At 31.5% G+C, this 27309-nt stretch overlaps 3 protein-coding genes across 3 annotated transcripts; 1 reads left to right on the top strand and 2 right to left on the bottom strand.

Moving 5' to 3' along the window:
• Positions 1-308: 308 nt before the first annotated feature.
• LOC129874321 (transcription factor bHLH18-like) lies at positions 309-2597 on the bottom strand. The gene is made up of 3 exons (XM_055949584.1): positions 2234-2597; positions 1243-1545; positions 309-481 (listed from the first exon to the last, which is right to left on the bottom strand). Exons 1-3 carry the CDS (start codon positions 2570-2572, stop codon positions 404-406), a joined length of 720 nt encoding a protein of 239 aa, XP_055805559.1. The 5' UTR covers positions 2573-2597; the 3' UTR covers positions 309-403.
• Positions 2598-6686: 4089 nt separating this feature from the next.
• Positions 6687-12240, top strand: LOC129879975 (putative late blight resistance protein homolog R1B-16). Its single transcript, XM_055953739.1, has 4 exons — positions 6687-6988; positions 7788-8057; positions 9622-11890; positions 12003-12240. Exons 1-3 carry the CDS (start codon positions 6821-6823, stop codon positions 11857-11859), a joined length of 2676 nt encoding a protein of 891 aa, XP_055809714.1. The 5' UTR covers positions 6687-6820; the 3' UTR covers positions 11860-11890; positions 12003-12240.
• A 653-nt stretch (positions 12241-12893) lies between these two features.
• On the bottom strand, positions 12894-14389 carry LOC129874310 (protein PLANT CADMIUM RESISTANCE 9-like). The gene is made up of 4 exons (XM_055949575.1): positions 14250-14389; positions 14075-14146; positions 13590-13799; positions 12894-13083 (listed from the first exon to the last, which is right to left on the bottom strand). The coding sequence occupies exons 1-4, from the start codon at positions 14320-14322 to the stop codon at positions 13004-13006; spliced, it is 435 nt and encodes a 144-aa protein (XP_055805550.1). The 5' UTR covers positions 14323-14389; the 3' UTR covers positions 12894-13003.
• Positions 14390-27309: the final 12920 nt, after the last annotated feature.

The following is a 27309-nucleotide window of genomic DNA, read 5'->3' as shown; positions in this document are numbered from 1 at the left end:
TTTTGGTAGACGCCTTCATTCTAACAGGCTCCTCATTTATTAGTAAATTTTGATGGTTCAAATTGTTACATTTTTGTATTGAAATAGTGGATGACACCATAATGGTTATAGAACGGATCCAAGAGTATTGAATATCGACAATTATTGTTTAATTACCTCTATCAAATCGTAGAATGACTTTTGTTATCTCTATAATATGCTTCTTTTGTAAAATGAATTCTATTATTTCTCTTGGAGTGTTCGATTAATTATATAAATATCATTAAATTTTTCTTATTCCACTCGTATACATATATGCAAACACATGTGATAAGTTAGTTAAATACAAAAGCATATAGTGATTAATTATTATTTTCATAGTAACAAATGTACATCTTGTCTGTGACCAGACATTAATTAATCTTCACACTTTAAATTTGATTATCGACGATCTTAATTTCTCAGCAATAACATCTGTTGTTTCACAAAACTCCTCGTTCATCTGTAGAAAAATAAGAGAGAAAATAAAAATATAATTATATAATAACACATTGAAATACATTAAAAACCATACAATGCACTATGACGTATCATTGACATTTATATCTCAATTTTACAAAGCATTTTCCTTCTATCCTCACGAATAATGACGGATTCCGAATTTTAAAGTTATGTGTTTTGGATTTTAGAATAAGATAACAATTGAGTATGAGATAAATTATCTATACATTTATATTAAGTAATTCTTTTAAAACACAAACATATAATTTCTACATGCAAGAGATTATTGAATTCTATTGAATATGTAAACTATATATATTAATAGTACTGTAGATTCAATGCTGCTCACAAACGAATTGAATATCAAATACGAGTTAGATATGTGATCGAGGCGTGAAATCGACCATTAATACTTGGTTTTATTAATAATGAAATTTTAAATAGCCGCATAAACAAAGTAGTAGATAAATCCTACAATTAACATATCAGACTCTTACTAAAATTTTTAAAAAATGAATATTTCTGGATGCAACATTCAATAAATATGTGTTATAAAATTCACTAAAATACTAAAATATGTATGAAATTAGTTCAAATTAAATTGAATATAATTACTAGTAGTTAAGATCGTTCTACTAAAGTACAAAACGTATAAAGATCAAATTCTGAATCCGTCATATGCTATATATATATATATATATATATATATATATATATATATATATATATATATCATGAAATACAGTTAGATGGAGATCAAACCTGAGCAATAACTGTGATATGCATTGAGGTGCTGCCAAATGGAATGAAATTGGTGATCTTGATAGTTAATTGAAGCTTCTGAATCATAGTTAATATTTCATCAATAATTCCTTTTTGTTGGTTTTTGAAGTATAATAATATTGTAATAAGCAACTCCTTTTCTAAACTTTTTACTTCAACTTCTGGTAATAAAGTACTCTTCATCATCATGTCTATGGAAGATTGATGATCATCTTCTTTTGCCCTTTCACCAAGTTGTCTAATGAGATTGGCCGCCCCTTCAAGAATTGACGTCTTGTCCATCTATCATATAATTTAACATGTTTCAATTAATATGCGGATCCAAAATTTGAATATTATGATTTCGAGTTTAAATTTTACTGTAAATATTTGAGCGTATTAAGTGAATTTCGTAACAAGACATATAAGATTTGAGTCAAAATTATTGTGCCTGATGAACTACTAATATTTTATGCATGCACTTTTATACATCTTACACAACAATTACTTATATTGGGGACCATCTAAAACTTAACCCTAGTTGAGGTTAGTTACTCAAGATTCATGAGTTCTTGCAAGATGGTTAATTAATTAAACGTCCCTCATGAGTTTTGAAAATGAAGAATATTTTTGATAGGAAGGTATTTTTTCCTCATCAATTAAATATTATGAGATAGCGACAAATGAAATGATAGCGAAAAGAACGAACATACAATTTTACGTGAAAAACCTTCAAGGGGAAGGAAATCAACGGTAAGTGACCAACTCTTATTATTTCTCAATTAAAAATGATACAAATACACCAAGTCAATCAAATTTATATAAACTAGGAAAACCTTAACCTGCCTAGAGTTTCTTAGGGTGTCCTCCAAGTAACTTATGGACTATCGGTCCCACCCCCTGACACCCTTCGCAGTTAGACCCACAAACTTAATATTAAATATGTCATTAGTACATTATTCGAATATAAATTAATCGAGCCAGTAAATACCTTATTGAGGTCAGGAAGGAGAGAAGCTAACGAAACGAACAACTTAGCTATCTTCCTTCGTCTACTTCTTTCAGCCAACAAATGTTCATGTGCTTGCTCCCCCGTCCTTCTAGTGTTTCCTCCAAATTGTGTACCAATAGTATTATTATTAATATTAGAAAAACTTATAGTATTATTTGCCCCACCTTTTGGGATTAACAAAGAATTTTCAAAATTATTGTTGAAAGAAATTATGCAAGATAAAGAATTTGCCTTTTCATGAACTTGATCTTCTTCATGAAGTTGTTTTCTTGATGTCTTATTATTATGATGAGAAAAGATAAGAGCAAGATCATCCATTTCTTTTCTTTTTTGAGAGAGATTATTCATGTGAAAAATAACAAAACAAATTTGTATATTTTGTGTACCTATCATGACTTTAATTTATAGTGGTGCAAAAAATGATTTCATATAATAAGGGAAGGTGCAAGTTGTTGGTCAAACTACTATGATGTTACCCCTTAACAATATATCTCCCTATGTGGCTTTATATTTATATTTCAAATTTATGTATATATAGCTTTAATTTACATGACGTGTTAACTTGAAGCAAGGAGGAGGAAAAATCTTAGTAGATCAGTTGGTTGACTACCTAAATTTTCACCTTATATTGTTAGTAAAGGTTCGATCACCCACTTGGTAATCCTCTTTTCCATTTTTTTTAAAAAATCAATGACACCAAAAAGTTTTGGCTTACCAAATTCAAATTTTCAATCATAGTAAATATGAGTAGTTTAATAAGCAATTTTTTTTTCTATCTGATTCAATCAATAGAAACTACTTCTAATCTTGCTATCTTAGCAAGGACATTTGATGCATTTGATTCAATTTCTAGTCTGTCCTTTCTTTCAATCCTTGAATTACACAACTAATACACTTTAATTTGCTGATGCAATATACTTTCTATTTCATGAGCAGGACACCATAGTCATAATACATGATAAATTAATATGACTCGTAATTTACTTCTGACTTCGTGTAGGATAGCTTGACCACAGTGACCAGAGGGACTCTCTTTTGTGAAAGTGTTTGACATATATCCGAAGTTTAATTAAGAAAGAAATGAAATTTTTTATACTATGATCTTAAATATATCGTGATATTTTTTTGGGCTATAAAACTTGTCATTAGCGATAAAATTAAAACTTAAAAATTAAATTATTTCTAAATTTTAAAACCATACAACACTATAATTATTTTGAAACAATTTTTTTTTAAAATACTGTCTTGTAAAATAAATTAATAGAAGTAAAAAAAAACTTTGTTTTATACAACAAATTTCATAAATTTTGTATTGTTTTATGTTTCGTATCGAATAGTGCATGGATTAGGGAGCAGGCGGCTAAGGAGGTTTAGTTAGATGTGGACCCCACACTACCCAATTAAATATTACTATTATCTTAAGTTTGTAATTAATTAATCTAATTAATTATTAATCTCATATGGACTTGGAAAGTGGTCTTATTTAATATTCATATAAAAAAAAGTCTAAAGTCGTTACATCTTGCCAATCAATTATCATAGTATTCAAAAATACTAGGAACATTTGACACTTAGGATGATGAGTAAAATGATTTATTAATTACGTACCTACTGGTACCTAACTTGAAATTAAACGACTTGCATGCCAATATGCCATAGCTGTACGTAGATTCAAATTCTGCCTCTAAGTATGTATTTAGACTTTCGAGATGAGAAAAAAGAGGAGATATTTGTGATTAAGGTAGGAAGATCAATCAAGAGAAATTCATTTTTTCTTGGTCGTATTGTGAAGTAGGGTGTGTTTGATAGGAAGGAATTGAAATGTTTTTCATAGAAAATATTTTCTTAAAAACATAAATAATTTTTCTTTACTGATTTTCTAGAGTTTGATATTTATCATAACATTAACATAGTTCTACAAGTAGGGTCTTTGGAGTTTTTTGGTAAATTCTAAGCAACATAAATAAATAAATATCTCAAGACGATGATATGTAATTCTATCAAAATATTATGAGAAGGAAATAATGTGAGGAGTGGGGGTCGGGTACGGGAATTGATTGGGCGTAGACAATAAACTTAAAATTTATACATGAAGCTTGTTTTTCTATTAGGAACATAGAATATATGTCTATGTGCTCTAATACCATGTTAAAAATATCGCGTGTTATGTTATTTCATCTAGAAATTTAAATTATTTGAGAACTCACACTTTTATTTAGTTAAAAGTCTTAACAAAAATCATCGTCTCCCTAGAATCATATATGGCTATGTTTGAAAGAATCTCAATAACAATTGATTGACTACTTAAATTTATACCTTATCAAAGTTTAATTCGATCACCACATAATAATCTCCTCCCCACATTTTAAAAAAAAAAAAGACTATGCTCTGTCACTTCAAGTCAGAAAATTAAAATAATAGATAATTTATTGTATCGATAAATTAACAAAACCAAACTCCATAATACTCTTCGACATTGCTGACGGTATCCAATGAAGATGCTGACATCAAACTAACTAATTACTTATATTTTATGTACAAAAAAATAATTATACATTAAAAGACAAATAGCATGTGTTATTGGAACTAAAATACATTTTTCTATATTTTAGTTTCTCTTGAAGTTTAATATTATTTCTTCTTCCGTTCATTTTCACTTGTCACATTTCGTTTCAACAATTAATTTGACTAATCTTAAAAGTTAAATTTACTGTTAATAAGAATTTGTATAATTTAATTCTCGAAAGACGAAATGTAAAAAATAAAATGTATGAAACTATGTTTGTTTTCCTAGTCTGAAAGACAACAAAAAAAATTCATCAACCTATAGAGGCAAAATCCACCTAATTAGCAAACAGGTCATAAATGGTTTTATTTGATTTATCCCTTTTCCTTCATAGTTTGTTAGTCATATTTTTGCTTCCCATTTTAGTTTAATTTGCAATGGTCATTATTACATTGGATTATAAAAATACTCTATCGTTGATGTTATGTTTGATGTAAATTTATGAACTCGACGTTTATTCTATTGAGAGTCCGTCACTCAAATGGTCATTCAACTATTTGAAATTATTTAGTAAAGTCGTATTTTTAAAAATTTATTATAGAAAAATCACTGAATTATGTGTATATATATCACTCAGAAGGTCACTCAACCTTCCAAATACTTGGTAAACTTTACCTTCTAAATTATAAATCTTTTCCATTTTTTTTCTTTTCAAATATTATGAAAAGAGTAATGGTGATTGGTGTGTGCTTTCTTGGTCCAAATCATTCAGAGGGCCAGGCCCATTTTGATGTCTTGCCCGACAGTTTATAGCTTCGGCCCATCACAATTTGGGCCGATATCTAGGTCAAATTGGTCTATGAGAGATCTTTATTAAAATATTTTTTTGAAAAATATTTTTTTATTTTAAGAAAAATAATAATTTTAATAAGTATTAAAAAATTATAAAAAAATAAAAAAAATAATAAAACTTAGTAAAAATTAGGCGAATTGGATTTTGACCCAGATTTTAGCCATTTCAATTCAAATAACTTTTGAGTGGATTAATAATTCGCTCATTTATTAACTCAATCTATATATTTTGATCCCCTCCCCAAGTATTGTCCAACCCGCTAATTTTTAGGCAAATCATGTATTAAGGGTTGCAATGACGTTTATCATTAATCTTAGATTTATGAAATCGTCTTACTTAGGGAGCAGCTTACTTCACTTTTCAACATGAATTCAAATTTAGATAAATTTTAATATAGATATCAAATTAAAAAAAGAAAAAGAAAAGAGAGGCAAATCTTCTGGTTGCTGATTACCTGGCCAAATTTGCTAAATTCATGGATGAAGACATCATACTCTATTCATTCCGCAAGAAAGAAAGATAGAGTAAATGTTACCAGTTTTTATATATTCTTACTAAATGTTCAAAAATAATATATCGAAATATTATTAGGCGTCATTGTAATAAATTACATATCTTTATATTTTTTTAAAAAATGATTATGTTTGTGTTTACAAACTTCCAAATACATATAATTTATAATTTATCACATTGAACATGAATCTTTTTTCTTGAAATATTTAAAATGATGGACTTTTTTATATATAAAAGTATGAATTTATGAGTCAAGTGTAAACCTTATATTTAAATGCATTTCTCATTTACACTATGCTTTCTTCATTTGCTCTTTTTTTTCTTGGGTTTGATGTATTTGAACTAATTTTTTTTCAAAATTAGTCTTTTTACCTCTTTGAGATAATGATAAAGTCTACATATATTTTATCCTTTCTAATCGTATTTAATGAAATTTCACTGATATGTTATTGTTGTATGATTTTGAAAATTTCAAATTGTAATAAAATAAGAGAGATTGAGCTAAAACTATTATACCTAAAATATATAATATATATATATATATATATATATATCTTAAAAGAGCATAGACCAAAGAAAGACCAGGATAAAACGACAAAAAATGTCCTAAAAGCCCCAATCAATCGCTAACAATATTCCCATTTACTACTTTCACAGTCAGCAACCCCAAACCCAGCAAGCTAGAGCTGCAACAATGGCAGATGTAGCAGTGAAGTTTTTAGTAGAAAATTTGATGCAACTATTAATTGACAACGCCGATTTGATTCTTGGAATAAAGGGAGAAGTTGAAAATCTACTCCGAGATCTCAATGATTTCAATGCTTTCCTCAAGCAAGCTGCTAAATCCCGCAAAGAAAATGAGGTTTGCCTTTAAAAATTCGGGAATCTAATTAATTTGTTTAGAATTTCATACTTTGTTTATGTTTAAAATAGGATTTGTAATCAAATTCATATAGATCTTCCAAATTCTGCCATATTTGTTTCATGTTACTTAACTCTATTTACTTGATACAATTTTACTGATTTTATTTATGTAGCTATTTAATGCTAGTACCAGTATGCGAAAGAATAATAAAACTCTTTTGATTTGTTAAAATGTACAAGTACTCCATTCGTTCACTTTTTTGGTCACATTTAAACTTGCCATATTTATAGGGAATATGATAAGTTAAAAGTGATCAATAAAAGTGAAAAATTATTTTTAGAATAAATAGACAATTAAAAGTGAATAGAGGGAGTAAAATGAAACATTAATTTTTTACTATAGAGACCAAGTAAATGAAACCAATGGAGTACTAGGCTTTGCATTGTTATAATTAAATAAGGCGCTAAGAGATAAATTTACGATTTGAATTTTATAAGTTCAATCTTAGCTCCGGTTTGATCATAAATTTAATTGTATTTAGATATGCATTTTACTTGGAAAAAAGATAATGTTTTGTGAGTGGAAGTCTCAAAACTGGGTTTGAGCTAGTTTTTGGGACATTTGATTAAATTTCATGGCCAATCAAATATTTAAAGATAAATTTTTAATCTATTATTATTCTTAAAGTTACAAAGTTCTTACCAACTATTTTATTGTACTTTTCGTGTAAATTTATATTTCACGTTGAAAATATTGTTCAATGAATGAATGCTTTGCTAAATTATTTTCTTTTCAGGTTTTGAAAGAAATGGTGAAGAAAATCAGGAAAGTGGTGAATGATGCTGAGGATTCAATTGATAAATTTGTGATTGAAGCTAAGAGGCATGATGATAAAAACAAATTTGCTCAATGGTTTCATCTTACTCATGTGGCTAGAGCAAAAGGGGTGGCTGATGAGATCAAAAGTATAAGGGAAAGAGTAAAGGAAATTAGAGAGAATGACGCTTATGGCCTTCAAGCTATAGCTTTAGATGATAATCCCAACAAAGGTGATGAGGAGAGGAAGGTAATTCTTTTTATTAGTATAAAAGGTATAAATCATAATTAAACTGGAGTGTAATGAGCAACAAATAATATGAAGATAAAATTAGAACGAAGATATTGGGTTTAATTGATAGGTTGAATGGGAAATGGAGGGAAAAGAAGTGGAGGGAAAAATGACTTGTTCTCTCTTGCTTTATGAAGTACGCATAAAGTATCCTAATTAAAAGTAGAAACACTCCTTCATGTTGCTAAAGGGTCAAGAAGAGGGACTCTCCTCGCGCTGTTGTCATCGTCGCTTGCTGGGCTTTGGCTTCCGCTTCGGTCAATTGATTTGATTGATAATTTTTTGAACCAATTTTTCTTTAATTTTTTAATTAATTAATATTATTTATTTAATTAATTAATTAATTAAAAATCCTGACCCGTGATCCGACCCGTTTCTTTCTTTTCCGAATTAATTTAAAATATTTTCCTCCGTTTTTCCAACGAAATTTTTCTGAAAGATTGCAACCTTGTCTGAAAAGTTGCAAACCTTTTCTCAATAGGCAAATCTTTTTCTAACAGGTACCTTTTCAAAAAGGCTACAAACAGGATATATATATCTGTTAATCCTCAGAATTGTTCCTATCATTTGTTTTCAATACACTTTACTAACAGAAGATTGAGAAGAAGACTAAAGTTCAAGTCTAAGCATCTCTTAACAGTAAGATAGGGAATAAGAATCATGGATACTTTTAGAGACTTTTGATATTCAAGAAGTGATAATTGTAATTTCTATTCGAACAAAACTAACAGAAATTTCATTTGTTGAACGAAAAATATTTTATCAAATATGTCATTATAACTATAAGCTTATTACACAATAGGAAACATAATACTCTCCTTAACTCTTGCTGAAGCTGTTATACAAGTACAACATACCTCTACATTGGCGCAGTTAATAGAAGCTAAGTTGTCGTAGACAAATTATATTCTTGTTCATCAAGATTGAGAACTTTTAACAACTTAATTATTTTTTAGCATGTGTATACTTGTTTAATTTTTTACAAGTTAAATTTCTACTTGTACACACCCAAAGTTGGAGGGCATATATAAATGTCAGCTTAGGTCAAGTTAAAGGACACGTTTTGTTGTGCACTTATAACTAGAGAAATTACAGCACTTGTAACTTGTATGTTGTGCACTTGTAATAGCTGTGAAAATGCTGTATTCCCAACTAAAAGGAAAATTTTGATAGATTATGAAATGTGGTTGCCATCAAAATTGTTTCTTTTCTTGATAAAGATGGTGGCTTTATCTACATGTAATCAAGGTCGCGTTGAGAATCTTATTTTATTAAGCACGTACACTCAATTAGGACTTCAAGTAAATCGATATACTTTAGCGATTGTGTATATAGAGTCACGTGCATCTATGTGACAAAGAAGGGTAGTGCAAAACACATAACTCTCCGAGGGTGGCTCTGTACGTTTTAAATTGCCATTCATGCCTATAATGTCAGCATTTCGTAAAATCTACTTACATTATAACATTTGTTTCTAATATCATTTCTGCTATTTTTTTTCTTCTTTACAATGTTGTAACAGTCCCCTGTAGTCGAGGAAGACGATGTGGTAGGTTTTGATGAGGAAGCACAGATTGTAATTGATCGTCTCATCGGAGGATCAGATTATGTTGAGGTTGTGCCAGTTGTTGGTATGCCTGGTCTTGGAAAAACAACTTTGGCATATAAGATTTACAAGGATCCAAAGGTTGAGTATGAATTCTTCACTCGCATTTGGGTATATGTCTCTCAAACGTTCAAGAGAAGGGAAATATTTCTCAACATCATCAGCAAATTCACTCGAAGCACCAATCAATATCATGATACACCAGAGGACGACTTAGCAAATGAAGTGAAGGAGCTTCTTGGAAAGGGTGGGAAATATCTTATTGTTTTGGATGATGTGTGGACGATGGAAGCTTGGGATCGTATCAAAATTGCTTTCCCCAATAATGGTAAACGGAATAGAGTGTTGATGACCACGAGACAATCAAATGTGGCTAAACATTGCAATGATAAACCTCATTATCTAAAGTTTTTGAGTAAAGATGAAAGTTGGGAGCTACTTGAGAAGAAGGTTTTTCACAAGGAAAAGTGTCCACCTGAGTTAGAATTGCCCGGAAAAAGTATAGCCGAAAAATGTATGGGCTTACCTCTTGCAATAGTGGTTATCGCCGGAGCTTTGATAGGCAAAGGAAAGACAACAAGGGAGTGGGAACTGGTGGCTGCCAGTGTGGGTGAGCACCTCATAAATCGAGATCCAGAGAACTGCAAGAAATTGGTTCAGATGAGTTATGACCGTTTGCCTTATGACCTAAAGGCGTGTTTTTTATACTGTGGAGCTTTTCCCGGAGGTTCTCAAATTCCAGCTAGGAAGTTGATTCGTTTATGGGTCGCGGAAGGATTCATACAATACCAAGGACCATTGACTCTAGAGGATGTAGCAGAGGACCACTTGAATGATCTTGTCAATAGGAACTTAGTGATGGTAATGCAAAGGAGTTGCAGTGGTCAAATCAAAATGTGTCGCGTTCATGACATGTTGCATGAGTTCTGTAGACATGAGGCTATGATGGAGGAGAACCTTTTTCAAGAAATCAAACGAGGGCAAGAACGATCATTTCCAGAGAAACAAGAGTTAGCCACTTATCGTCGCTTGTGTATTCATTCCTTAGTTCCTGAATTCTTATCAACAAAGCCCTCATGTGAGCATGTTAGGTCGTTCTTATGCCTTAGCTCGAAAAAAATTGACATGCCTTCAAATGAAATACCAGCCATCCCGAAAGCCTTTCCGTTGCTTAGGGTACTAGATGCTGAATCAATCAAATTCAATCGATTTTCGAGGGATTTGTTCAAATTATTTCATTTGAGGTACATTGCTTTCTCAACTGACAAGATTAAGACCATTCCTGCGGATTTTGGGAATCTTTGGAACGTACAAACACTTATCGTTGAGACGCAACAGGGTACTCTTGACATCAAAGCAGACATTTGGAATATGACAAGATTAAGGCATGTGTGCACAAACGCCTCTGCTACATTGCCTTCCACTAAGCGCCCCAAGAGCAGCAAGGACAACTTGGCGAATCGTTGCCTACAAACACTTTCAACTATAGCACCTGAATGTTGCACGGCTGAAGTTTTTACTAGAACTCCTAATCTCAAGAAACTAGGTGTTCGTGGGAAAATAGATGCACTTTTGGAAACCAGCAAGGACGGGTCTGGTTCTGGCTTGTTCAGTAACATAGGTAAGTTAGCTTGCCTTGAAAATCTTAAGTTGGTAAACGATACTCGTCTAAGTAGTAAACCACTACACCTTCCTCCAGCATACATTTTCCCTCAGAAGCTAAAAAAGCTCACTTTGGTAGATACGTGGTTTGAATGGAAAGATATGCCTATATTAGGTCTATTAGAGTACCTTGAGGTGCTGAAGTTGAAAGAAAATGCGTTTAGGGGACAGACGTGGGAGCAAGAGGACGGTGGTTTTCCTCGTCTGCAGGTCTTATGGATTGAAAGGGCGGATTTAACTTCTTGGAAGGCCTCATCAGGGAACTTTCCACGACTAAAACACCTCGCTCTTATATCATGTGAGAAACTTGAGGAGCTCCCAGCTGAATTGGCTGATGTGAATAACCTCCAGCTAATTGAGCTCCAGAGTAGCAGTGAGTCTGCAGCTAGATCTGCACGAGCGATACTAAAAAAGAAACAAGAAAAAGAACAGGAGGGCGATAAAACCAGTGGATTCAAGCTTTCTATATTCCCTCCAGATCTTGGATTGTAACGTCAAAGATTGCTTCGTTTACCCTCGTCAGGTTAGTTTCAAGTCAGCTTTAGTCTTCAAAAGTGTTACTCCCTTCGTTTCAATTTGTTTGTCTTAGTAGCAAATTCAATACTTAACATCTGATCATACGGCGTTTTGTACAGGGACTTTTGTAAATTCTGATTCTGGATTCACTCTGCAGAGTTTGGAGCTTAAAAGCTACTTAAATTCAGTCAATCCAAACGGGCTCTATGTGTACTGTTGCCTTATTGATTGTGACTTCATTCTTGTAACTTGTTTTGTGCTCTTTCTTTGTTTTTCTCCCTTTCTGAACTGAGTTCTTGATGTTCATAGATGAATTGAAACACTATAACAAACATAATTCTATTGTGATATTAATTAGTTTTCTCTTCCTCTTCGTTAAAGTTGGAGCCTTGCAGCAATGGTAAAGTTGTCTCCGTCTGACCTATCGGTCATGAGTTTGAACAGTGGAAGTAGCCACTAAGTCCTTGGGTTCGAGCTGAATACTTTATGCACCAAATTGCCTAATAGTCGAGTTAGCCTAGAATTATGTGTGAGCCCACACGAGAGTAAGGAGAGCCTTGGAATATGTGAAAATGCCAATCAAACTTAATTTTGGGATGTCTCATGTTATCCCGCATAACAAACGATTTTCTAAAGTCACAAAGATTGTGTCACACTAGTTCAACATCTCGAGTACAGTAATGAATGATAAGGTCTGCATACACTCTATCCTCTTCAGATTCCACTACATAGGATTTCACAGAATATGTTATTGTTGTTGTAAAAAGACACAGTAAATTTTATGAATTTGAATAATTAATTAATGTTTCCGTATTTTTCACATAACTATTTTGAATACAAGATTCTAACAACTATCACATTCAACAAACATGTAAATTGAACATTATTAGTATCATCATTCAAGAAACAAATTTATTATTTAATGTGACAATTTACATAGGTAAACAGTATACACACTATCACAAAATACAATCAAACAAATATTGTAACAATAACCCAACTCGACACTTTCTCTCCAATAGATGTTGCATACAATTTTTTTTTAAAAAATAAAACATGGCACAAACAATAATCACACTATATTAAATATTATAATTACACAGTAGCTGAGATTAATTAATTAACGAGTCATGGAAGATGTAGGAATTGGTGGCACAGTTACCCCTTCTCGTTTCCATTTCTCAACATTGCCTTCCCACCCTGCAAAAATACCTCAATTAAATATATTTATTTTCAATAAAAAATAAATACATATAATTTATACGTATTATAGCAATCACGCTTAAACTATAAATGAAAATAGTAGAATAAAGTATCACATGGATATTGAAAATCTTAATAACCCTTAGATTCCCAAATTTGAAGCAAATCCTGCAATAGGTGTCTTTACATGAGCTTCGAGAAACCAAATATGAATTTGTATCACGGACACTTTAATGGTGAAAAAAGGTGAAAAAAGCAATTCATAGAAAAAATTGGTGCCCAAATTATTACGTCTTTCGTGCAATTTACATCAGGTCACCAAATTTATTGACCTTTTATTTCTTTTTAAAAAGAAAATTTAAATGCATTTATATTAGCATATTGTACAAAAACATTATACAATTTAGGTCATTCATTAGTCAATTGCATGTAGTCTCTATAAACTTCACTAACTAACCAATATCTATACTATCAGTATATATAACTTGAATTTATATTTTTACCTATGGATGGATCGACGCCGCGATTTTTGAGTTCCCTGTATTCTTGACAAATACCACAAACACAACAACAACAACTAATTAAAGTGTCTGAGTATGGACTCTCTGGTAATTTAAATATTTCTCTCAATTTTCTTCGATATCTTCTCCCATAAATCCATCCACAATGAATGGAACCCATAGCATAAGCAAGAAGACAAGCATGTCCTTTAGCTGCCATTAATAAAATTTTGCAGTTTAGTTAACATAAATGTATAAATCATTATTAAGACAAAATTAAGTAATGTTTAATTAAAATAAGTGATATTAGGTAAAATTTGAGAATTCTTTGTTTAATAAGGAGCAATTGGTGTATTTGATACAAAGGAATTTTTTTTTTTGGTGTTTGCTTAATTGGTTACCAAAAAGATTGACTTTTTTAAAATTAAAGAAAATATAGTTTTTATAATTCCAAATAAATCCCTATATGTTTTAATTTTTTTGCTTACATGTAGTGCCTTGATCAAGTATCTCAATGACCTCTCCAATGGCAACACATGGACAAAAGCAAGTCTTCAAACCTTCAAAAAAAAAAAAGACAAAATTGCAAAAAAAAAAAATTAAGGCAAAAAAAAAAGTAATTAACCAAAAAAAAAATCAAGAGTTTATAATAAAAGTAATTACAAAGAGAACGATCATCCCAACAATCAAAGAGATCTGTTGTCCACTGGCCTGTAGGCCAATTGTTTGTAGTCATCTTTTTCTTTTTTGGAAAAAAAATTGGAACTTTTTTCAGATTATTGAATAATGAGATTGAAGTTTAAAATAATATTAAGACTTGGATGATAACATTATGAGAACATTAGGGACCCTTTTATACTTTGAGAATTTTGGATAATGCAAAGATTGTCATATTAAAATATTCTAAAGGAAATTTCAAAAATATTTCCTCCAAAGAGTGACCTCACTAGTTTATTTTATTATCTTCAAATGTATATTCAAATGGACTATAATATTTTAGTGATTATGTTCAAAATCATTTTTTTTTGTTTTCCAAACTGGTGGTCGATATTTGCTTTGGAGTCAAATTAATTAAATTCGTATTAAAAAGTTTCACTTTAAAAAATAAAACGTTTTCTATCAAAGACGATTCCATATGCAAGACTCAAATATGAGATCTTCTTGGATACTTCGTTTCTCCAAATGAAGGGTTATCATTAATTTAATTAAAATAATAATTCAAAGTCACTTGAGGAAAACAAAAAAGAATATAAAAGGAGAAGGTGCTTGTCATTATGTCATAAATATAAAATTAGGGTAGATTTGACCAACTTAAATCAAAGTATTATTTAGTCATCATTCTCCTGAACTTATCTGGAAATTGTGCACAATTAATAAGTACTTTTTGTTAATATCTTGATTTTGACCAGTTAAGAATGGTCAAAAACAAACTCTAACTCACAAGATCGGGGCAGGATTTATCCAAAGGATTTAAAAATAAAAAAGTAAACATACAAAAAATTAAAGAAATTCAATCTCTAATAATATTATTATTGTATTATTTTTTTTTCCTTGGTGAAAGTGATTTAGATGAACTTAGAGGGCGAAGCTAGAGTATAGCAAAAAGGTTTGGCAGAAAATCAAGTAATTTCAATTTAAATTATGTATTTATAATATATAAAAATTATTAATTGAAAATTTATAAATAACTCAAAATGATTAAAATTTCAAACTTACAAACTCCAAATCTTAACTGGGGTTTGGATGACCTAGCTTGCGTGAATGCTATATCTGCTTACATTATAATTGTCAACACTTTTTAAGTATCAATGAAATATACGTTAATATTAAGGTAATGTATAATGATACTACCTCTTATTTTCCTTCTACTTTCATTAAATCAAATTAAATTACTATTCAACTAAGATCACTAATAGATGAATTAAGAACTAATTTAGATTTGATCAGTTACTTGATTATGTCAGCAACTTAATTAACTACACGCAATTCATATAATTAACTAAGTTTGCTTTGAATTTGAAGTTTTAAATTCATCTTACTTTGTGGCTTTATAGTAAAGGAAGCTTAAAAACAACATTACAATAAATAAAATAAACAATAAGTAAAAGAAGGAAACTTAGAGGTTATTTGGTACGCGGAGTTATGTGAAATATTTCAGAATTAAGTTCGAGATTAAGAGTATCCACCTTTTAATTGGTGTTATGGAAAGGAAAAGAAACGCGTTGGGAAGTAAAATTTCTTGCATTAGGGGAATATATATTGCATTATGTAAAGAAAAAAAAGAATTAACTTAAATAGTCATTCGCCAAAAATAAAAGACAATCAATAGATGTATAATATATGTATATTGGCTAGCATATGTGAAGAATTAAAAAATGATGAAACTTGTGTAAAAATAATAATCTTTCCATTTATTATACAAGGTTTTTTATCAAAAAAAAAAAAGGGGCAACAACTCTTTCGACATTATATTCTTCATTCATTTTTTTTTTACTAGTCGTGTAATTTTAAAATTTCAATTCTACAATTGGCTTTGATGACTAAAGGGTACATTATATGTTAATTGGTATTTGTAATGATCTTTTTTGCTAATAATAGCAATTGCATTGCTGATTATCATGAAGTTGTGCAAGAATTTTATAAAGTGAGAGACGTATATTCATTAAATATTTTCAAATTTATTCTTGATGTAAACTAACATATTACTAAGGATTACAAGTGTTACAACTTTAATGTTTTTGGGTAACTTATGAAAATCTCACTAATTTAGGAGCTAATTATTTAGATACACGCTACTTTGGGATATTACAAATCTTACTAGATTTTGATGCATCTAGATATGGTGGCTAGGAATGTCAGTGTAATTAGATAGTTTCTCCTATTTTTTTTAATAATCCCAAGTTCAATGAAAGATAATGATACCTAATAGAGTCGCTGGAAATCCTACACTGATGTTAGGAGGAGAGATTTGGAGTTCGAAGTGCACAATTGGGTATACTTGAAAGTTTCACCCATGAAGGGTGTGATGAGATTTGGAAAGAAGGGAAAGCTTAGTCCCCGCTACATTGGTCCTTATCAGATTATGAAGAGGGTTGGTAATATAGCTTATGAATTGGAGTTGCCCCCGAAGCTAGCAGCTATTCATCCCGTGTTTCATATTTCTATGCTAAAAAAAATATTTGGGAGATCCTTCGCTAGTTGTCCCGACTAAGAGCATTGGGGTGAAAGAGAGTTTGAGTTATAAAGACATCTAGTTCAAATTCTTGATCATCGGGTTCACAAATTGAGAACCAATGAGGTAGCATCTGTCAAAGTTCTATGGCGGAATCAGTTTGTTAAAGAGGTTACATGGGAAGCTAAAGAGGATATGAAAGCTAGATACCCGTATCTATTCGTGCGTCTTAATGATGATGTTGATGGTAATATTCCTTTTTCCTATCTTTGATCTGAGATTCATTCCGAATTTGAGTATTCGATAGGTATTCCTGAGTTTGAGTAGTTGATTGTACGAATGTTTGAATTGTTGAGCTCTTGATTGTATTTGTGCCTTGAGTAAACCCTTAGCTTAATCTTCATTCGAGGACGAGATATTGTAACACCCTGTGTTATTATATCCTAGACTAAGCTTGAGAACTATGAGAAAGATTGATGAATATAACAGAATAATAGACTACGAGGGAGGTCTATGATTCGTAGGTTGTTCTACGAGTCATATGAATGGTTCGTAGACCTCCCCAACACTTAGTTAAATTTTGATTTAGAGAAGCCTCTTTACGAGATACCATTACGAGCCATAATCATTCCTATGAGTCGTAGAAATGAGTCATAGAGCCTTTGCCTAAATTCTGAAAATACAAGCCTCAATACCTTGACTACAAGTTGACAGGACGACCTGTAGAGATGACTACGAGCCATAGAAACGACTCTTAGAAGCTCCTAACACTTAGTCAAATATCTGAACTAGAATATCACATCTATGAGGGAAGTTGTCAAATATCTGAACTAGAATATCACATCTATGAGGAAAGTTGACCAGTCGTCGAAGTTCCTATAAGTCGTAGAAATGAGCCGTAGGAAAACTTCAGAGACTCATTATTGCAGGCTTCTGAGAAACCTGTAGGACGAGGGGAGTTCACGACTCGTCGAGTCTTTGAAGACACATAGACCCTAATATTTTCCAGCCTAATTTCACGATAAAAGACGATTACCCGTAGATACTTCTGAGAGTCATAATGACGACTCGTAGGTGACTAATTTCAGGTTTTTAACAAGGGTAGATTGATCTTTTCCCCACCTCTCTTAGACTAAAATTCTGACGGTTTAAGACTAAATTAAGTCTCTTATCAGTACCTAATACACCTAATACCCTCATTAACACTTTGATTATTTGAAAGCGAGGATTTGAGAAGAGGATAAAGACTAGGGTTCAAGTTCTTCAAGCGAGGTCTCCGAGTTCTTGATTGTTCTTCGAGTTCAGGTATGTAAGGCTGAACTAAAACATGGATTTTGTTCCTCCATGTGCCTATGATTATGATAAATTGAATATGTATGGATTAAGTCTCTATGATTGTATTCCTTGAGAAGTTCTTGTCTTAAAATTATACACGTTTTACTAATTATTGATGGAATTTTGTTTTTCTACAAATTAATTCCTCGAACACATGAATTGAACTACTTATTTTACTTAAACCCTAGAAGTATGTTGATTGATATTGAATTGTATACATCTTAAGATTGAGTCTAGAGCCTTGAATTGTGAAGGTATGATTGTGAATGGAATATGAGCATGATGATAGTGTTGATAGTGTTGGAGAGTTGATGATCTTGACCGTTGTCACAACTGATTGTCTAAAAAAAACCTCTTAACTAAATAAATGAAAATAATTGGGAAATTGATTGGTTGAAGGAGGTGATTTGATAGAACGAATGAATTGAAAGAGTCCAAAAGAGACTTATTGAATTGGTTCAATTTGAATAGATTGTCTTATGAGCTTGAGTCTTGGGAGGATTATCGAGCACCGAATTGGATAAGAGTAAGTAATAACTCAAACTCAATAACTACGCCGCCAAATATAGGAAATGATTGAATTGTTAAAGTCGAATGTTTTCCAAATTACTATCCTGACATGATAGGACTTGGTTGGTTATGGATCTATGGTTGTTGATTTGTTCCTACCCTGTCAAGGTATGAATGGATATGGAAATAATGTCGATTTATTGTTCTATCACCGGCTCATAAGTGATAGCTGTCGGATAAGAAAAACTCTCATATAAGTCTTGATAGTACTCTGAGTCGGACTGAAATGGATTGGATTGGATTGTTTATGTCTGGTCTTGTCTAAATCATATTCTTATTTAGACTTAGGATATCTTGATTGAGTTGTTCCTTCTTCTGAGTTGAGATTCTGAGTTTATTTGATTCTACCGTGATGCATGTTTTATTCTTCCATTTTACATACTCGTACATTTCACGTACTGACATCCATTTGGGCCTGAATAGTTTCATGATGCAGAGACAGGTATTAGAGATCATCAACAGGCACATTGTTGAGGATTTATTCGCTTCCAGCTAGTTGGTGAGTCCTCCCTATTTCTGGAGGATACCACAATTATATTTTTAGCTTTAAGTTGACTTTCCTTTATTTGATTTAGGGTAGCCATGGACCTATCATTGGCACCTCTTAGATTTTTGATAGAAGCTTCATAGACTAGAGTATTGATGATGTTGATTTATTTCGTTTTGATTAGTTTAATTCTTACTAGTTGTTGATTTGATAAATGGTTGGCTTTTGGCCTTATTTATGAGTAGTATTCTTGTGAGTTAAGTCTTCCACTAATAAAATGTGATTGAATGAAGATGTAATTGGACCAAATGGTTCGCTTGAGGACCAGCAATGGTCTTCAAGTGTCGGCCACATCTAGAATACTCTCCTGGGGCGTGACATATTTTGAGCGAATAGTTTTATATAGGGTTCAATATAAATTTTATAATGACACATATTAAGTATGAGCTCGAAAAAGATAGATTATGTATGGGTCAATTGATTAAAAACTTGATGCATAGGCACCTAGCGGAGATAAACATACACGGTTCATAGAATATCAAGAAATAGAGTGAACCAAGTACCTATATTGTAACACCCCGGAATTTTTTTCACAAAGACTCGAATATTTCTTCACGTGTATGTAGACTCGGATCGGAGGACTTGTAATCTTACACATGAGTTAGGATTAATTCCTAAGTAATTGAAGTGTGTTAAATGTGTTTCGGGGTCATAAAGGATCTTTAACACCAAGTCGAGTCCAAAGAATCCCAATAGATGAATTGGATGGCCCAGACCTATTAAATTAAAGGTCTTTGAGTCTTCCTTCCAACACTGTCAAGATTGCAATTTTTGGAGTTCGGAGTCAAAAGTTATGAACATTTTTCTACGGACTAGTACTGCCGAAATTTCAGGCCTAGATTGTGACTGCAGGAAGCCCGGGCTTGGCGCCGCAATGGCACGACGCGCCACTATTGCGCCAGGAACAAGCCTTAGTAGTTTGGTCCCTGGCGCGGTGCGCCACTACGAGATGTGCAGGGTTTTCAAGCCTATTTTCCAGAACCCAGAAAGTATGGGCTTGGCGCTGTAAGGGCGCGATGTGCCACTATCGCGCCATAAAACAACCTCAGTAGTTCGGTCCTTGGCGCGATGCGCCACTATCAGATGTGCAGGTTTTAAGCCTATTTTGGCTTGGCGCTGTATTGGCGCGATGCGCCACTATAGCGCCAGCAGGAATTTTTCCCAGATTTCTAGATTTTGAGGAAGGGCAAACTGAACTTTTTTCCAAGTTATATATACCCAACTTGGGACGTTTTGGACCATATTTTTAGTTTTGTGCCTCTCTCTCTAAAAACCCTAATCTCTATCCTCTTCTCTCCCAAATATCTCCAACAAGATTGGTCCTTAAGAGCTCAAAGATTCAAGATCTTCAAGTCAAGTCTTGGTTTCCGGTGAGATGATCTTCAAGCAAGGTATGTAAGGCTAAACTAAAATATGGATTGAGTTCTTTCATATGCCCATAGATGTGTTAGGTAGAAGTTGTGAAAGATTTGAACCTTTTATGAAGATTTTTCTTGAAATTTTCCTAAACTCTAGAATATTTTTATGTACTAGAAATTGATTGACGATTTTCATGACTTAAATTCTTGAATAGTTATATTTCATATTATTGACTACAAATGATTTTTTGTATATAAATTCATATGTATTGATGGTGTTATTGAGTTGAGTTTTGTTGAGAGTATGAATTCATGTATTCATTCACATGAACCCAAGATGAGATTTATTTTTGGTCATAATTTATCTTGAGTTTGAGATGGATGGTTTGTGTATATGTGTTGATTGGAATGAAAAGAATGAATTGGAATAGTTATGAAAATGAATGGCATAAAAAGAATTGAAACATTAGTAGAGCTAGAATGTCACTTTCGTTTCTATAAATGGAATGTAGAATTAAATAAGGATTTTGGAGTAGATGTTTGATGATGATGTGATGATGATGAGGTGAATGATGAAATTTGATGATGATGCGATGATAATGTTTGACGATGATGTGAATGAAGAGGTTATGTTGATGAGGATGTTGTGTGATGAAGTAGATTGGAGTCTAATGTGATTATGTGATATGTGATTTGCATAGTTTGATTTGATTGGAGTCTTATAAGCATTTTGAAAATAAATGATCTTTTGAGAAGGAGTTTTAAATAAATGACTGTGAGCATTTTTGCATAAAATATTTATACACTATTTTGAGTTTTAAAGAATGATTATTTTCATCTATGATTTAAAAAGAGTTTAAGCATGAGTTGAGTTTGAAAAGTCTTTTAATTACTTTCGAACATGAGTATTTTGAGTATAAATGAGTTGAGCATTTTTACTTTAAAAATATCAATTTTTGAGATTGAGTTGAGATTGTATAAATTTTAAAGAGAAGAGTTTGATGGTTTGAGATGAGTCGATTTGAAAGAAGGTCCAATGAGGCCCGATTTGATTGAGTTTTGAAAAGAGTCCAATAAGACTAAATGAGTTGATTTGAAAAAGTCCAATGAGGCTAAATGAGTATTTTGAGTATTTTACTCACTTGATAGATATGAGCATATTGAGTCTTGGAAGGAGTATCGAGCACCAAATTGGGTAAGAGTATAGTCCATACTCGAACTAATAAACTACGTTGCCAAACGTAGAAGGGGATGGAACCGTTAAAGTCGGATGCTTCCCCAAAATTTTTGTCTTGACATTATAGAACTTGGTTGGATTGGATCAATGATTGGTTGATTCGTCCATACCCTGGCAAGGTATGAACGGATGCGGCAACAACATTGGTTTGTTGTACTATCACTCGCTCATATGATGATGGTTGTCGATTAGAGAAACTCCTAATTGAATGGATGGTGCTTGATATGATTGGCTTGATTGTGATTGTAGATGATTGAGTTGAATTGTAAAACATTGCATATTTATTGAGTTGAGTCCTTTGAGTTGATTGTTGAGTTGATTATATATGATTGGATTGGATTGAATGATTTAATTGAATTGTATCGTACATGATTAGACTGGATTGGATGGTTTATGATTGGTCTTTGCCTAAAATGTATTCTTACTTTAGACTTATGATACTTTGATTGAGTCTCTCTTATCTTTCTGATTTTGAGATATTTGAACCAACGTTATTCTTCCTTGAGGTATGTTTCATTCTGTCATATTACATACTCGTACATTCTATGTACTGACGTCCATTTGGACCTGCATCATTTCATGATGCAGAGACAGGTTTAAGAGATCGTCAATAGAAGCACCATTGATGATCTATACACACTCAGCGTATTGGTGAGTCCTTTCCTACATTCGGAGGACACCGCTTATATCATTCTTGCATCGAGTTAGCCCTTTTCATTTTGATTTGAGGTAGCCATGAACATGTCATTGGCACCAATTAGATAGTAGTGATAGAGGCTTCATAGACTAGATAGTGATGGGTCGATTGAGTATTTTCTTTCCTTAAATTATTCTTGTCAAACTATTTTAATGACAAAGATTAAAGTTTGATTTGTTGGCCCATGGCCTTTCTTTCTTGAGTTAGATTGTTGATTTGGGATTTACCCACCAAATATTCTCTTTATTATAAGTCTTCCACTGATTGAATGAATGAACGGATGTGTGATCAGGCTATGTGGTTCGCTTGGGAGCCAGAAATGGTTCCCGAGTGCCGGTCATGTCTAGGGTACCCTCTCGGGGCGTGACATATATCTTATCCTTTCAAGATAGGGGGCGGCCAACAACATTTACTCTACGAAGTTAGAATCAAATCTTTTTATTGATCATTTGTGTGAGATTTGTTTGGAATGTCAAACTATCCAATGGATGACCAATTTGAGAATGACTCCACACCTTTTTCTATGAAGAATAAGAATGTGAGATGGCAAGAGTTTCATTCTTATTATTCCAGTCTTCTCTTCTCTTATCCTAGTTTTGGAAACAATGACATAGTCAAAAAAGAATGAAACAAAAAAAAAAGTAGTTCCATAGAAGATGCCTAGCTCAAACTAAAGAATAAAATGGAAGTAGTAGCCCAATTTGCAAGTACTAAAAAAGATTTTATTCTTAAGGGATTGAAAATGGATATGTACTTTCCTCTTCTTATTTCAAAATGCTTTAGAATATTTTATTTGAGCAGAGATTCTATCGGAAATAATATTTCAATCTTCACGAAAAAAAATAATGTTTGTGTAGTATCTATCCTCCTTAGGTTTTATCTGTGGAATTTCACTAGGTATGTTATTGTTGTTTATTACTATCCTCTTTTTTATTTATTTGTTTCAATTTCTAGTGGGCATCTCTCCCATCTTCAATAGACAATAAAACATGCTCTTGTCAGCAAGGAAGAGGAATTATTGTGAGCATAAGGTGAGGGGATACCTTATTCTACTATGAGTCTATGACATCCATAGAGAACATAAGAACTTTATGGGGTTCTCTTAAAGAAATCTATAATAACCTTTATAATAATTTAACTTATTTTTATTTCCTTTTCGGTGTCTAATTTTGTATAGTAATCTCGATTAATTCAAACTCGTGTTATGCAAATTAATCAAAGCGGGGAGCGATGCTCCCAATCAAGATTTTTCTTATCCCAAAACCTCTCAAACCCCAAACCTCCTATTAAAAGCGGAGGAATTTCATCTATCTTACCACTACTTTTAGTGATTTTTATTAAAAGTGGAGAAATTCCATCTATCTCACCACTACTTTTACTGCTTTAGGATTTAGCTTAGTATTACATAAAAGCTATTTAACTTGTATTCATTGTAATGAAAAAAAGTTTTAATACTAATTTAGTATATTTAATCGGTTATAACTGATTATTTACCTTTTTTAATGAAACCAAATTAGAATTAGAATAGATAATATAATTACCAGTTGGTATAGGTCATGCAAACCTATTAATTATTGTAGTGTACTTAAGTTAAAATAGATAAACTGAAGTTTTTGTCCCTCGTCAACTCATTAATTACGACCTTAATTATAATTTGGATAAATTACACTAAATACTCGTATAATATGATTAAGCCTTGGAAACAGCCTCTGGCAGAAATGCAAGGTAAGGCTGCGTACAATAGACCCTTGTGGTCGGGCCCTTTCCCGGACCCTGCGCATAGCGGGAGCTTAAGTGCACCGGGCTGCCCTTTTACTCGTATAATATGATTCAATTGCAGATATATACTCCCTCCGTTCCTTTTTACTTGTCAAATTTTGACTTGACACGCCTATTAAAAAAACAATGATTGGTATAGTGAGTTTACCATTTTACCCCTATTAATTGATAGATTTTTAAACATATTTACTCACTACAGTTTTCAAAGATATTAACTTAATGTTAATAAATTGAGGGTATAATATGAAGAAAAAAAATTGTTCTTTCTTGATTTGTCAAAATTGATAAGTAAAAAGAAAAATCAAATTAAAAAATATTTGACAAGTAAATAGAAATGAAAGAAGTATCTCCTAAACGATGATACCCATGATGAAAGGCGGCCCAATGAGGATGAGTCACAAAGGAGTAGTTAACAATTTCTATCCTAGCAAACTCGTGAAACAGAGATGCACATGATACTTTTAATGAATCCATGTTAATTATAACAAGAAAAAAAATAAAAATATTATAAGGCATAACACGAATTCACATAATATAAGTGTGCATTGTTTTGCTGGACGATGACATAGTTCAAGGGACAATCTGTGAGACCTGTAGGGACAAATCTGACAACACATGTCACGAGCTTGCGTCATAACAATGAAAAACCTACACAAAATATCAAAGCTCAAGTAATAATAACTGAACTTTAGATTATGTCCATCCAAATATTATTTTTTAAATACTTAGGGTTATAATAGTGCGATAATGAGTCAAAAATGTTATTATAAGGTTACCAGAAGTACCACTGCATTTTAGAGGATAATGTAATCAAAGACTTCATAAGAACACGAGAGAAAGCTTTAAACATATTTTAATAATCTTTGGTAGCAAATAATGGGGACATATATATAGTGAATACACAGTAGTATGATAAGAAAGAAATGTTTATATTCAAACTAGAATTAATTAGAAGGATAAACTACTACATTAAAAATAATTTTTAGCAGCAATTAATTAATGTTAATAACTTAATTTTCATTAAATATATATTTTTAATAGCAATTAATACTCTTTATAAATATTCTTAAAGTTTATAGCGACATTAGATCTAATAGTAAATTAACTAATGTCGATAATAGTAAATTAACTAATGTCGATAAAATTTTTAGCACCCTTTAATAATATGTATATTTATTATTACCGTTAAAAATTATTTTTGTTACCGTAAACTATTGGTACGTACATATATGCAAGTCCTCTAAAGTCTTTTGAGTATACGATGGAAGTGTAAGTTTGACCTAGGAGTTATCTAGAAACCCTAGTGTCCCTCACTGATTTAGTCTCTGAAAGAAAGGCATGTGAAAATTGACAAGCATGTTCCATGGATGTCCTCAAAACATGGAAATCCCACCAATTCTCAAAAGGATTTAAATTTGTATCGGTTGTGGTGAGATAAATATAATTTATCTCTGCGTAAGTGAAGTTTTAGAATCGAAAATTAAAAATAATTTGTTTTTTGATAGAGAGTATTTCTTTCTTTTTATGGGCCTTATGCGGTAAGAATACTAGAATATCGAACTAGAGGTGAGAAACAAAAAAATACATTGATTATGAAAAAAAAAACAATTTTACACTAGCTGGGTATTTAAAACTATAACAATATGTAGAGAGAATTTACATATCCCAACAAATAGAAGATACTCAGTTTCGCACAACATAGGAATTACTGAATTACCATCAAAGTAACACGTCTTATGCTAATTAATCATACTTTTATGAGTAGTTGTCTTTTTTGAATTTGACGAGAAATATATAAGAATAATATAGCGTTTGATTTTGATATGTAAGATTATCGAAGATCAAAACCTAAATGTGTCAATAGTTTATCATGGATAACAACAACAATTAAGAAATTTGACTGTTGATATAATTAAGAACCACCTTCATAGTCAATTCATTAGGTAATGAAATTGTCACATTTCATCTATATTAATAATATAATTTTTTTAAAAAAACACTTTTTATCTCTATATTTAAAGTAAAAATAAGAGTTATATACCACGTCTTCTCAAACTCTCATTATAAAATTACATTCAGTATATCATTATCGTTTGAAACCCTAAAAATGGTTTTGGGATTTTTAGTCTCTCCAAAGTGAAAGGAATGACTTGCTCATTTCAAGTCCACATGTAGGCATTTTTGTAGTGGGTGAAAAATCTCGAATAATGTTCATAATTTTGGACGGTCAGAATATAAAATGGGTCAAAAATCAAAATAATGTAGTTTCTTTGAAAAGATGTTAATGGGGTGCAGCCAGAAATTAGGTCACGTTAATTTTGATCCTCCCACAACTATTATTTTTTTAACCTTATCTCAACTTTATGTTGCATCCCCAACAAATAATCCATCCTTTATATTTGAGATTAATTTGACTAATTTAAATTCATATAATATACGAAAATCGCTATCTCTTAAAACAAGTTTATTTTTAAATTTTAAATTTTTAATTAAATGTGAAAGAATACATATTTTATTTAATAAAAGAATTTCCCTAGATAAGGTTATAGATTTTATTTTCATATTTTGTGAATAAAGCTTGCACGTGTTAATTAGAACTATATTTCTATTGATATACTATTTTTTCTCTCCATATTATTAATATTAAGAGTAATATGAAAAAAAAAATCTTGATTTATTAAAATAGATAAATAAAATAAATTATTTATTGTTAGTATAAAAAGAAAGTAAAATAAAATGAGAGAGTACTAGTTTTACACTTTTTACATGCAGAGGCAAACAATAAGTTTAACTGAATTGTTTATGTCGCTTATACAAATGCAAAAAAAACACTAAAATATATAATAGATCACATTTATTTTAAATTATAAATTAATAAAATATATAACTAGTGCGTGTGAGAAATTAAAGATGATATTTTTGTGTCCCAACATGGTGAAAGACTTTGTTTAGATATGATTCATTATTGAATACCACAACCAATCAAGTACTCAAAACCAAGAAACATCCAAAAGTTGACTGACTAAAA

The sequence above is a fragment of the Solanum dulcamara genome, chromosome 2 (genome assembly GCF_947179165.1).
Source record: "Solanum dulcamara chromosome 2, daSolDulc1.2, whole genome shotgun sequence".
Taxonomy (NCBI): Eukaryota; Viridiplantae; Streptophyta; class Magnoliopsida; order Solanales; family Solanaceae; genus Solanum; species Solanum dulcamara.
Note: the sequence above shows the minus strand (reverse complement) of the source record. Positions and strands in the feature narration are given on the sequence as shown.